Source organism: Asterias amurensis, chromosome 1 (genome assembly GCF_032118995.1).
Source record: "Asterias amurensis chromosome 1, ASM3211899v1".
NCBI classification, from domain to species: Eukaryota; Metazoa; Echinodermata; class Asteroidea; order Forcipulatida; family Asteriidae; genus Asterias; species Asterias amurensis.
Window position 1 is genome coordinate 35,561,853 of NC_092648.1, and position 13,830 is coordinate 35,575,682.

The 13,830-nt window shown below is 38.7% G+C and overlaps 1 protein-coding gene across 1 annotated transcript in view; it reads left to right on the forward strand.

The window, feature by feature from the left end:
- Positions 1–13,830, forward strand: part of LOC139938293 (apoptosis-resistant E3 ubiquitin protein ligase 1-like) — a 38,570-nt gene that overhangs the window by 9,096 nt on the left and 15,644 nt on the right. Inside the window, exons 3-8 of the mRNA XM_071933714.1 lie at positions 6,245–6,458; positions 7,322–7,536; positions 8,680–8,900; positions 10,546–10,774; positions 11,554–11,741; positions 12,896–13,070. Of these exons, the coding sequence (XP_071789815.1) occupies positions 6,245–6,458; positions 7,322–7,536; positions 8,680–8,900; positions 10,546–10,774; positions 11,554–11,741; positions 12,896–13,070 (1,242 nt within the window). The remainder of the gene's footprint in view (positions 1–6,244; positions 6,459–7,321; positions 7,537–8,679; positions 8,901–10,545; positions 10,775–11,553; positions 11,742–12,895; positions 13,071–13,830) is intronic.

A 13,830-nucleotide genomic window follows, 5' to 3' on the forward strand; every position in this document is an offset into this window, starting at 1 on the left:
TACAACGAAGAAAGCATTCAAGTAAATACAAGACATGTATAATAAAATACAACGAAGAAAGCGTTCAAGTAAAGACAAGGTTTTGCGTGTCTAAAAATATTATGTTATATACAAATTACACTAAAAATTAACCATTTACAAAAATACATGGAAATATAATATAAACAACTCTGAAAAGTATTACAATATACAGGCGAAATACGAAAGATAAAAATAGTACGATATAATTAAAATCAGAAATAGACATTCATGATAAACCTGTCATTTAGAACACGAACAGCTGTTGGATAAAAACTCTGCAAAGTACGGTTGGATCCAGATTTAATTGAACGGAAACGATTCTTAGACCGCATGGGCTGAAAGAGGGAATGTGCTGGGTGAAACTGGTCATCTACTACAGAGAGGGCTCGTTTTTTAACTCGAGAGAGATACAGTTCATCAAGTGATGGAAGTTGGCAACCTATGATTTTACTAGCGGTGCGAACGATCCGGCTGATACGCTTCCGGTCATCGGCTGTTGCATTGCCCCACCAAACGATCACTCTCGATCACCGCTTGGTAGAACTTCAACAGAAGTGGCTGACTGACATGGAAGCTTCTCAGCCGTCTCAAGAAAAATAATCTTTGCAATAAGTGTCCGCTGAGCATGCGCAGTAGACCCTGGACACTATTTGACATGTATTACGTGACAAATAGTGTCCGCCCAACAAAAAGTGTCCGGGCGCCGTGCTGCACAGTGCTGATTTATATTAAAAGTAAATAAAAGCCAAAAAAATAGACGAACAGAACACTCAAAAGTATGTCAAGATTAGTATCTTATCGTGGAAACAGTGCAGGTTTAAAAAGTACGAATTGTGAAAGTGCTAAAATGTTCTTACGAATTATTTACAATAAAATACAACGTTCAAGTAAAGACAAGACCGTCAAAAGTATGTCATGGTTAGTATTTACTATTTTACTTAATAAGTAATTAAAAAGTGCAGGTTAAAAGTACGAATTGTGAAAGTGCCAAATGATCATAAATAATACGAATATTATATTCAAACACAAGCAGGAAAGCGATACAAAAAAATAATAAATAAAACTAAAACTAAAAGGTTAAAAAGGCACGCTATGATGATGCACGCTAACCGCGGACACTATTTAGCAAGCTTCCGTAAGCAATGTGACGTCGTGGACGCTTGACCAATCAGAACACAATAAGCTAATGAGCGGACACTTATTGCCAGCGGACAGTTTTTGTCATGACACCGGGCTCGTTTCAGGCGACGAGCGTAGACGACGAAAATAGACCGCCCGGGATTTAGAATGATTTACGGGTAAAGTCACCTTGTTTGCGCCGAGGACCAATTGCCTAAACTAATTCCAGTGTTTCGCGTTACTTTCGGAAATTAGACCATGATCGACAAACAAAAACTCTTTGACAGGAATACAAAAGCAGAGATTTTATTATGCTGATCGTTTCTCTGGTGGTTGAGTGGCTCAGTTTTATAGAGCTGCTTATAATAAACAGGCAAAACATTTTGCTTTACAAAATTGCAGAAATTGAGCAGAACACCTGGATTCACAACTTGAACATGAGGCATGGGTTAAGCTGCTTTTTGTGTAAAAAGCTATTATGTAGTTTGGTCCTGGGCCAATGGCTTTTAAAGGAAAGAATCGCAGCGCTTACGTAATCAGGGAACTGTGCTTACGCTAAGCGTATTTTACAGCTTAGCATGGAATGTGTTCTTCACGTCACAATTCGCATCAAAAAATTTGCTACAGTTGACTAATTGTGCTCAACTCCTGCGAAACTTTCACTGCGAAAACAGTGACTTAAAAATTTGATTTGCGTTCGCAGGAAAAACCGTGCTTTACTTGAGACAAAAGTACGCAGGGGCGACTAGTGTGCTTTAGTGTTAAACTCGCGACTACAAATTATTATTTGAGTCGCGACTACTGTTTTTCTCTACTCCGTTATAATCGTGTCCACACATCGACTGCAAAATTTGTCCCGACTACCTGTTTGGTGAACCAGTTGTTTTGGTTACTACTATTCGCAACATAACTAATATTGCCCTTGCGGCATAGCGGCACAAATCTTGAGAATCCTTACTCTATCTCGACAAGTGTCATAGTTAGTTTTGAAGTGCGACTAGTCGAGTAGTAAATTTCACTAGTCACATCCATTCGCAACATAATTAAAAATTTGTCCCGACTATATTGGTGAACCAGTTGTGTTGCCTACTACTATTCGCAACATAATTTATATTGCCCTTGCGGCATAGCGGCACAAATCTTGAGAATCCGTACTTTATCTCGACAAGTGTCGTAGTTAGGTTTGAGGTGCGACTAGTCGAGTAGTAAATTTCACTAGTCACACCCATTCGCAACATAATTAATATTGCCCTTGCGGCACATAGCGGTACAAATCTTGAGAATCCGTATTTTATCTCGACAAGTGTCGTAGTCAGGTTTGAGGTGCGACTAGTTGAGTAGTAAAATTCACTAGTCACCCATTCGCAACATAATTAATATTGCCTTTGCGGCACATAGCGGCACAAATCTTGAGAATCTGTATTTTATTTCGACTAGTCGAGTCATGATGGGAACTTGCTTAATGAAAAAAGATTCAGTAATCTGCTGAAGCATTGATTTCTACGCTTACGTCAAGCGAAATAGACTGCTTATAGCAGGGATTTCTTTTGTTTGTGTGCTTCCAAGCTCGCACATTATTTTCCAAGCTTGCACATCACAGTAAGCGGAAAATGGTGATCGTAAGCGCAGACTTTGGTGGTCATAAGAACCATGTCATTTTGCCCTGTGAGTAGGTTTGGTAAGGCCTACACTTCAAACATGTAAAGTCAAAAAAGATTGTTAGTACATGAGGGGAAATCTTGTGAAACTGGTCCAATTTGACTCTGCTTCACTGCGTAAGCAAAGAATTGACACATCAGAAGCGCGGATATTATCGCTTACATAAAGCATATTTCACAGCTTAGCAGGGATATTTTTGCTTGTACGCGGTGAAACTTATCATATGTAATCTTTGCTTTGAACTAATTGCACAGATATTTCAGCGCCTGCAAAGTAAGCGGAGAATGGTGGTTGTATAATAAATGGGCAGAGTTTGGTTGAAGCAGACAGAGCCATAAAACTGGGCCGTGTTCTATAGGGGAAATTATAGCTTGACATTTTATGACAGTTTTGGTCTCTGCGACGTACACATACAAATACAGAGTCAGATACAGACATTACAGTGCAGAAATCGTGCAATTGAAATGTCTCATAAGAGCGCCCCCTATCGGCAGGAGTAGGAAAATAAAGGAGTATCTTACAAATTAATATGTGTTTTTAAACACGTAAAATAATATCAAATGGAAGCGTTAGGATGTTTAGCTTAATTCCTATCATAAAACATATTAAGATTATTTATTAATTAACCACCAGTGACCCTCATTTGCATATTAATTAGGAAATCTTTGCAGCATCATATCTCAAGAACTTCACGGCCGACTTTTCAACTGTTTGTTCTTAAAGACTCCTTGGGGGTTGGAGATTAATTTGAAAAAACTGTGACCTCAAGTTGACCTCTACTTCCACGTCAACCGGAAGTGTCACCATATCTCAAGAACTATACAGCAGATTTTCAAAATATTTTCAGTTATAAACTCCTTAGGCATAAAATATTAACTTTAAAAAACCGTGACCTCAAGTTGACCCATACTTCTTGGTCAACCGGAAGTGGGACCATATCTCAAGAACTATACAACAGATTATCAATTTTTGTTCAGTTATAGACTCCTTGGGCATTCAAGATTAGTTTGAAACAACTTTGACCCCATGTTGACCTTTACTTCCGGGTCAACCGGAAGTGAGCCCATATCTAAAAAAGTACAAAGCTAATGTTCAAACTTCAGTTATAGACTCTAAGGCAATAAATATTAGCTTTGGAAAACTGTGACCCCAAGTTGACCTCTACTTCTGGGTCAACCTGAAGTGGGACTATATATCAAGATATACACAACCGATTTTATAGACTCCTTGGCATTGCAGATTAATCTTTGGTAGCTGTGGGCCCATGTTGACCTTTACTTACGGGTCAACCGGGAAGTAAGACTTTATAACAAGAGCTACACAACTTTTTTGAAACCTTTTTCAGTTATATATTCCTTGGGCAATGAAGCACATAATCCAAGCAAAACAACACGGAACAGCTTCGTGTTTGTTCACAAACACTTAATGTCTAGTTTTGTTTGTGTTTTGTCATCTTTTAGGAAAAATGTTTCTTTAATTTGTAATTGCGGTTTTAAAAAAATGGCTGATTCAAAGCAGAAGCATTATTCTAAAATGCAATTTTTTTATAAATGAAATAGGCCGTATTGAATATGACCTCTCGCGGCTCAAATATCTGACCTACAAGATGGCGTCTGTGCGTGTGCTGGTGTGTGTGCGTGCATGTGCCGTAGAAATCAAACCGAGAATGTTGAGTGCTGCGTGCTTGGATGATGTACGCGTGTGGACGCGCATACGGTCTGCCCTACAAGATGGCGACTTTTCATAGCAAAAAGAGATTATTCAATACGGTCTATATCTTTTTTTGGAAACAATGGACCATCAACAAATATCATGTCATAAATTGCCATGTTGTTTCAATTTGATTAACCCTAAAGGCTTGAATTTGGGATAAAATCCATTTAGACCTTATATATGCCATGGTGTACATGTAGCTCAAAACGTTTTTTGGATTAATGAAACGCAAATGAAAACGGCTTTTATTTTTCTGCAAGATTTCTACAAGTGTTTTAAAGTTGCAACATTTTCGCTGAATGTTTTGTTAGTGTTTAACTTTTGAAGGACAAGACAAGGGAAAACAGAAGCCTGGTGTATTGGACAGACCCATAGAGCTATATAAAACATGTAATATATATTGACTAGAGCGCTAATAACACCACGTTATACAAGCACTAAGGTTTTGAAGCCGTTTGGGCCCATCCATGTTTATGTACAAACCAATACAAAAGCTTGAATTTTTGTACGGCAATTGTACGGCTACTTGCATGATAGTGCGTTAGTTCTTTTCTATGTGTCATCGAACCAAAAAATGCAGCAAATGTAAACGCACAATCTGCTAATGAGCGTACAAACTGCGAGCGTCATGTGTGTCATGTTTTTTTTACTACAATCAAGTCGAACTTTTGGTTTTCGTAGCGCGGACGTACACGAATGGGCAGTGGCATAAGCACACACGCCGAATGTAAACAAATCGCGGCAATGTGTGTTCTATTAAAATTAAAATCGTTCCGTCGTCACGCAACTCATCAAACATGTCTGCGCAACATGTGGCTTCAAAACGCAGAGCAATTAACGCTCTAGTCAATAGTCAATGTATATCAGACCCTAAAACCACTGGCTTCAGGCCTGTAGTCCACTGTAAAATTCAAGCCCTGTTAAAGCAGCTGTTGGTTCAAATAACAACATCCATTCAAATTCTGCTCAAGTCAACGTTTCTTTGTTCAACCGAAATCAGAAATTATTATCAGTTGAACATGTAATATAATTTTACAATAACAATTGTATACTTTTCTGTGTTTTTAGATTCGTAAGTTTTCCCAAAAGAGTGTTGATTTAAAGTACAACGTGATATTGACTCAGCTGTCAAGTGTCAAATAGCAGTGTTCAAGGTGACACTATTGAGAAAAGTCGACTACATGTAATGTGGAAATTGAAGGATCACACATCTCTGAAATCCAATAGTTTACCATCTCTTTATCATATTACCCAGTTTCATTTTCACTAATTTGAATAGATGTATGCAATATCAGCTGCAATGTCTTAAAGACTCTGGACACTATTGGTAATTGTCAAAGACCAGTCTTCTCACTTGGTGTATCTCAACATAATTATGCATAAAATAACAAACCTGTGAAAATTTGAGCTCAATCGGTCATCGAAGTTGCGAGATAATAATGAAAGAAAAAAACACCCTTGTCACATGAAGTTGTGTGCTTTCCGATGCTTGATTTCAAGACCTCAAATTCTAAATCTGAGGTCTCAAACTCAAATTCGTGGAAAATTACTTCATTCTCGAAATTACGTCACTTCAGAGGGAACTGTTTCTCACAATGTTTTATACCATCAACCTCTCTCCATTACTCGTTACCAATTAAGGTTTTATGCTAATAATTATTATGAGTAATTACCAATATGTCCACTGCCTGTAACCTGTAATAATTGTTTTCATTTAATCCTTCTTTGCCAGGAATACATTATTTGGAGCAATTTTCTGCTCCCGGTCTGTTAGAACACGAAGCATTCAAGAAGGTCGCCCCTGAGGAGAAGGCTAAAATCCACAAAGTCTCGGAGGAGGTTGCCTCATCGCTCCTTCTGAGACACTGGTTGGAGACGAAGCAATTACAACATCACCATGACGGCATACAAAGATGGTTGGATCAGGAGGAATGGCAGGAGCAAAGGTACAAAGTTTGAACAGCAGTGTTGTGTTTCTCTTGCACCATGCATTTTATCTGTGCTATGTTTACTGAGGAAGGGCGCGCGAACAGTAACTGGGTAAGTAGTTGTAATTCCTTGTTCAGCGACAAGCCTGCTTTGATCATGCCGACCGTGCCCCTTTAATCATTGTTAATAAATTCAATGGTGCATCTAGACAAACAACCATGCACCGTATTGTTACAGCCATCTGGTCTTAAATTCATCACATTTTGCTGTTTTTTTCCTGCCCTGATTTCTGCTAAGCGGAAGTATTCTGGAGGGTATTTTTTTTAGCAAATGTTCAAAGTAAAAAGCAAAAGTGGTGTCTTAAAATTAATTTCTAATGATTTGGGGTTTAACATACAGAAAAATTTACTATCACATACATGTATGACACAATGACCTCCAGTTTAACATGCCAGCAGCCTACCAGCCATTTGCCAACTGAGCTATCTAGCCCTATGTTGGCAGTATCCCTATTTTGTCAATATCTTTGTTCAGGGATTTCATTGCACCTTTTTTCACCAATAAAGTAAAATACAGGGATGAGATTGTTCAGTCTTTTGGCTGAATTCAGTCTTTTTATGTCGGCCTGATAAAGAAAATCAGACAATATTTGTTTCCACAAATAAAGAAATTCTGCTCATTTGTCTACTTTTCTTGTGCTTTGGATACTGTCTCCAAAAGCTCCTTGGAATCTATAACCCCAGGGGTTACCAAAACAGTAGAAATGCGAACATTTCAACATACCTTTGAATTTGTATCCAAGTTTCAGACTTTTTCGTTAGTAATGACTCTCACCCCTGAATATAAAGTTCAATTATTATTCTCTCTTCCTCTTTTAAAGAAACGTAAATTTTGGATACCGAAGTGTAAAACAGCTTGCTGAATATGATAGCGAACAGATTGAGAAATTAAACAAGTTCTTGAAGACACCGACGTTTGAAGCCTACCTATTGAAGACAGGCATCATGGAACTCGCAAGCGATGATAATTGGGAACGAATTATGTTAAATTCAACCTACTTCAGCCTGCAGAAGATAAAAGAGCTGTTCATCTTTGGTAAGTTGAGGCCAATGAAGATTATAGAGAAATTGCATAATTGGTTATTGTTGTATTTTTCAAGGTGGATACGTGTGGTAGGTCTTAATAATGAGACATCGTTCTACTGACCTGTTTAAATTTGTGAGTCAATAACTGCTGAGGAAAAGCAGCAGCAAATGGGGACAAATTTTAAGCTGTCGGATAGACCTTGTTGTATTACATGTAAATGATACAAAGTTGCATTTTTATTTTCTTGGAAGTACATTATGTTCATGTCTGCAAAATGAAGTAATCTGTCTTAAAGGGAAGGTACACGTTTGGTAATTACCCAAAACAACTTAAAAACTGACTTGGTAATTTATAAGCATTGGAGAGCTGTTGATAGCATAAAACATTGTGAGAAACGGCTCCCTCTAAAGTAGCATAGATTATAAAATAGAGGTAATTTCTCACTAAGTCTTTTATTCCTATCTGAAAGCACACAAGGGTGTTCGTCCAACAAGGGTGTTTTTTCTTTCATCATTTTCTCCCAACTCCTATGACCAATTGAGCTCTGTTATTGTATGCATATGTTGAGATACACCAAGTGAGAACACTGGTCTTTGACAATTACATTACCAATAGTGTACCTTCCCTTTAAACAGATAAAGGAAACAAAATATTGCACGGTTAAAAAGCATACATGAAAAGTGGCCAAATGTTTGATTAGCTGTACATGTACACTTTTGTTACAACATGTACAAAGACACTGAATGAACAACATACAATTACCAAGTTATTCTTTGCAGATCTTATATTCAACAAACTCATTTTTTGCTCATCATTGTCACAGCGTTTGTTAATTGTTAATGAATAACATTGATATAACGGCTACATTACAAACTGTTATTTGTTAAATGGTCTCGAAAACAATGTGTACCCATGATTGTACAATACGTTATTGATTAATTCTGCCTTTCTGTTTCAGTGTGTCCCTACATATTCCCTCTTCTTGGTGATTTCTGCTTATTTCTTATGTTTTCAAAATGTTCTGCTTATATGAATTTTTTGCTTATGAAATTGGGCCCCGGTTATTCAGCTCTGGGTTTCTACAGTTCAATGTAATTCCACGCATCATTTCACTTAATCTCATCTAATCTCCCTTTGATCCTAATTGATCAGATCGCTTGCTAATCCTGACCATGCCGCTTGGGCTACTGTGTTTCTGGGTGTGGGGTAACTATCAGCTAGCCCGGGGCACCCCTCAGCAGACGGGTAACGAGAGACCCTCGTCCATTCTTAATTACATCACTGGTAGTCTGCTTGATGTGAATTGCTGCAAGGTGGAATGGGGATGGGTGGAACCGGCCGTTGTGGGAGAAACGATGAGCTTCATGATCAAGGTAATCCATACTAATCAGATTTGTATGGGATTTGAGGCATTGCATGGTGAGGTACATGTATCAATGTATACCGGTACTTGGTTTTTGGTAACACCATGTGTAAATGATGTACTTGCTGGATAGATTATGTTCATTTTGAGACTTCTCTCCCGAATTCCAAATATATACTCCCGGAAATAGAGGATTCTCCCAAATTCCAAAATTCTCATCAGCAGTAGTGAATATAAAGCATGAGAAGTTCTCAAAAGAACATTATCTACACAGCAAGAAGATGTACATGGTGTTACCGTGAACCAAATATACATTAATAAGGATTGACTGTTTTCTAAATGGGCAACCCCCACCTGGATGCCCAGGGAAAATCTAACTAATAACATTGTCATTCCTCCAACCCCCCCAAATGCCCTGGGTGTACAGAATAATGAAGGGAGACTAGTGTGCATGAACAGTATTGATTTCAACCTGTTTTCAAATGTGTTGGTTTTGTGTTGACGGATGTAAGGCGGATTTGTGCCTCTGGTCATGCTGGTCACCCATGAATCTTGTTAGCCCAGAATCTCAGAAATTTGTTAATCCATGAGCCAGATTTCTTAGTTTAATCATTGAATGATATTTTCAGAAAAACAAGACTCATTATCCTTCTTTCTAGATGTTGCACATTTTCCAACCTATTGTGAGATCCCGTCACCTTGAAAGAGTGGTACATTCCATGCCATTTCCTGGCAGACAAGACACTTAACTGGGTCATATGGTTTTTGGGGCTCCCATTTGTGGGTGGCATGGTTGGCTTGTACGTAAAGAGCTCCCCTCTCACCATGGTGACCCGGTTCGATTCCCGGCCAGTGCCATATGTGGGTTGAGTTGTGTGTTGCTCTCTGCTGTGCCACAAAGGTTTTCCAGACCATCCGGTTTTCCTCCCTCGGGAAAAATCAGACACTTTCAATCTTGGCTGTGCTCCGTGGTCAAAATGGGTTGATGTGGCTGGCAGCCAAATGTGCCCTGCATGCCTGCTTCTCAAACGTGTTGTAGCTGCGACCTTTGCAATTCAGCTCTTAGCTGTGAGTAAGGATGATTAGCCTCCCAAGTTATTATTATTATACTTGCCAAATTAAAACATCCAAAGTTGATAAAAAATAACTTAAAGAGCAGTAAAGTGCAAGATTTGATTTTTTTCCTCCATTGAGCTGTGTACAGATGTGCACTTGTGCCTGCAGGAAGTCCAGGCTATGGTTCTTGTAAGCATGTGCGGTCACAGGTTACATGTACATGTACATGTCTACCCTAACAAGAGTATCATTTTCTCAATAACATATTGAGCTGGATTATACATTGTATGCTATGTTTGAATTAGCGGCTAGAACTGCTTCAGTGGCTTAATAGTTTTGCTATGGGAATGCTATGCTTCAATGCGTGTTCTTTGGTGCCAACTGTACAATGCTGTACGTTATTTGCTTTTTTGGGCTATCCTTTGAAAAAAATTCTTCCGTTTTTCTATTTTGGTTTATTTTTTTGTTTAAACCGTATTTTTAAACATATATTGCCATGTTCTTGCTGTATTTTATCTGAATAAGTTTATTTCAATTCAAATCAAACCTTCATTGTTGACTCTGGGCATTAACTGATCTCATTGGTTCCCTGTTTGTAGTTTTTCCAGAGGAACAGAAGACCATACATCATCAGCCGTGATAACAGTTTACCAGTGATCGTCGAGATTACAGCAAGTCAGCAGAGAATCAGCTCCTCACTGGAGTACGGAAAAACAAATGAAGTCAAGGCATCGTTCACAGTACGCCGAGCTGGCTTATACACCATAACGGTACGGCTGGGTCAGATGAATATCAGGGGAAGTCCCTACAGGAAGATGTTTCTGCCAGGTAATGTTAATTTTGAACATCATGTTGAGTGAATCTATTAGGAAGTGTCTCAAAAGCTTGGCACATTCTGGGTGCATTCCCCAATCTATTTTACTGCCAAAGGGATACACATGTGCCTTAGTGTGGCATATTCTACAGTAGGTGCTTTCGCCAATTCATTGGAGTGAGCACCAGAACGTTCTGATGAAACCTGACATTGTGCCAAATTGCAGGACAAATCCTATATAAAGGAGCATGTGCATTGAGCATTGTGAACATTCTGGCAGTCTAACAGACTGGTCCATATGCTTGTATGCTTATGGAATAGAGATGAGTTTGTGTAGTCACTTTTTGCAAAAACAAAGATATGATTCTGGTCTTGGAATGTGTGTTCCACAGGCAATGTCCACATTTCATAAGACTCTCTTTATACTACCGGCAATGACTGGTGTTGTCAGCAGCACCCGGTCATGACACTTGTACCCTTGAGCAAGGCACTTGACCATAATTGCTTCATAACTGGGAAGGTAGTGCATTCTGCTCTATCAGCCAGGCTCCCAGTGGATGATACCGATGCCTACATCCTTACAACAGTGAAGGGGATAACACAGTCTCAGGCCCAGGAATAGTTGGCAACATGCCCCTGGTGGCAGTCGATCTGGATTGACAGCCCAATTCAGTTAAAATTAGCCCTCACCTTGAAGTGGCCATCCGGCTTTGTGATGTTGGATTATCTCTCTTTTCAAAACTAAACAATTCTCAAAAAAATAAAATAAAACATCTTTTCTACCATCTTGCAGGGCCAGTGGATCCTTCTAAATCAGCGTTTGTTCGACACAGTTCCACGATGGTGGTAACTAAGCATCAGTTCTGCCCCATGTTTATTGAACCTAGAGATAATTTTGGTAATGCCTGTTTCGTCTACTCTGAGGGTCAGCAGAAGGTCAATGAATGCCTTACCGAGGACTACAGTCTCACGGTCACTAAGGTTAGTTTTTAAATGAATCTGAGAAAAATTGGCATTGTGTAAGTCTTTCATTTAATTTAATTTGTTTTGGTTGAGAATAATTATTTTTTGGGAAAACCCAAAAGGTACAAACTGGTAACCCAATCCCCATAGTGGTTTTAACCAGGGTCCCTAGAGGTGGAAGGTGAGAAAAGATATCGCTACCCCAATCCGACCATGTTTTTGAACTTCCAGGGCCTAGTTGGTCCAAACCATGTGTTATTGAGTTTTATACATTATCATTAAAGACACTGGACACCTTTGGTAATTGTCAAAGACCAGTCTTCTCACTTGGTCTATCTCAACAAATGCACAAAAAAACTTGATCGGTTGTTCGAAGTTGGGGGATAATAATGAAAGAAAGAAATCCTCGTCACACGAAGTTGTGTGCTTTCAGATGCTTGATTTTGGGACCTCAAAATCTAATTCTGAGGTCTCGAAATCAAAGTCAAATATTTAAGTGGAAAATAACTTCTTTCTCGAAAACTACGTTACTTCAGAGGGAGCCATTTCTCACAATGTTTTATACTATCAACAGCTCTCCATTGCTTGTTACCAAGTAAGTTTTTATGCTAACAGTTATTTTGAGAAATTACCATTAGTGTCCAGTGCCTTTAAACCTATGTAATGGTCGTACAAATCTAAACGTGATTGGCAAATGGGTTTTTAAAGCCTCAAGTTTTAATGTTAAATATTCTAATCTTCATGTCCATCAAATTAGTTTTAGTCATAGAGTTATACATAAGAACTAGAGGGCGCACTGGCCTATATATGCGCCCCGGCATGCACGCAGGCGGCCATTTTCTAAGTTGACAAAACAGCCATCTCACAGCGTGTGTTTGTGCGGCCATTTTGTAAGTTGAACAAACAGCATCGCGTGAGCGTTCAATTAAAAAAACTCAAACGTGTTTTTCATATTCAGTGCGCGTACAGAATGGCGCGCTTGTCATCTTGCGTTCCCGTCGCCTTTGTGCAAGCAGCATCACCAGTGCACCCTCTAGTTCTTATATATAACTCTATGGTTTTAGTTTAGTTTTATAAGACTTTACACTGGCATAAAAATATATCGATACATAAAGAAACAACTATTATATACACACTATCCAGGAATACCTATTGTTCTAATTCCACTACAGACCGGCAGTGAAAGCTTTGATGATTTCAAACCTCACTACGAGGTCAAACCGTGTACGGACAGCAAGCAGCTGGCACTGCGTGTTCGGATGGAGTCCACTGGATGCTACAGAGCAATAGCTACTTATAAACAACAGAAAATCAGTAATGGAGAGTTCAATATTCTAGTTCTCTGTGGTGAGTATAGACATTTTTATCACGATGTCACATCTCGATTTCTTGCTAATCAAGGTTGGAAAACTCTGGAAAGCCATAAATGCAACAAATAAGATGCCCACAGTGTTAAACTATGTCACAACTATTAACAAATAGTGTTGTATTTGTTTTAAACAAATCAACCAATGATGGGAGGTATTTCATTTCTTTGAAAGTTTAGAGAAAATAATGAATTTGGTCACAAATTTGTTAACAAGTTTAAATGTTTTGCCAACAATCGGCCGTCCATGCCAACCAGAGCAGTGTTATCAACAATGGAAAGGTCTCTTGTGATTATATATCTGTTAAGCACAAACATAACACTTGGCAAACATGAGCAGGATACCAGGCACATATTGTACATTTTGTGTTTTAAAGGCAGTGGACACTATTGGTAGTTACTCAAAATAATTATTAGCATAAAACTTTTCTTGGTGACGAATTATGGGGAGAGGTTGATAGTATAAAACATTGTGAGAAACGGCTCCCTCTGAAGTGCCATAGTTTTTGGGAAAGAAGTAATTTTCCACGAATTTGATTTCGAGACCTCAGGTTTAGAACACTCAAGGTCTCGAAATCAACCATCTAAACACACACAACTTCGTGTGACAAGGGTGTTTTTTTCTTTCATTATTATCTCTTATTATGATGACCGATTGAGCTCAAATTTTCACAGGTTAGTTATTTTATGCATATAATGAGATACACAACTGTGAAGGCTAGCCTTTGACAATTACCAATA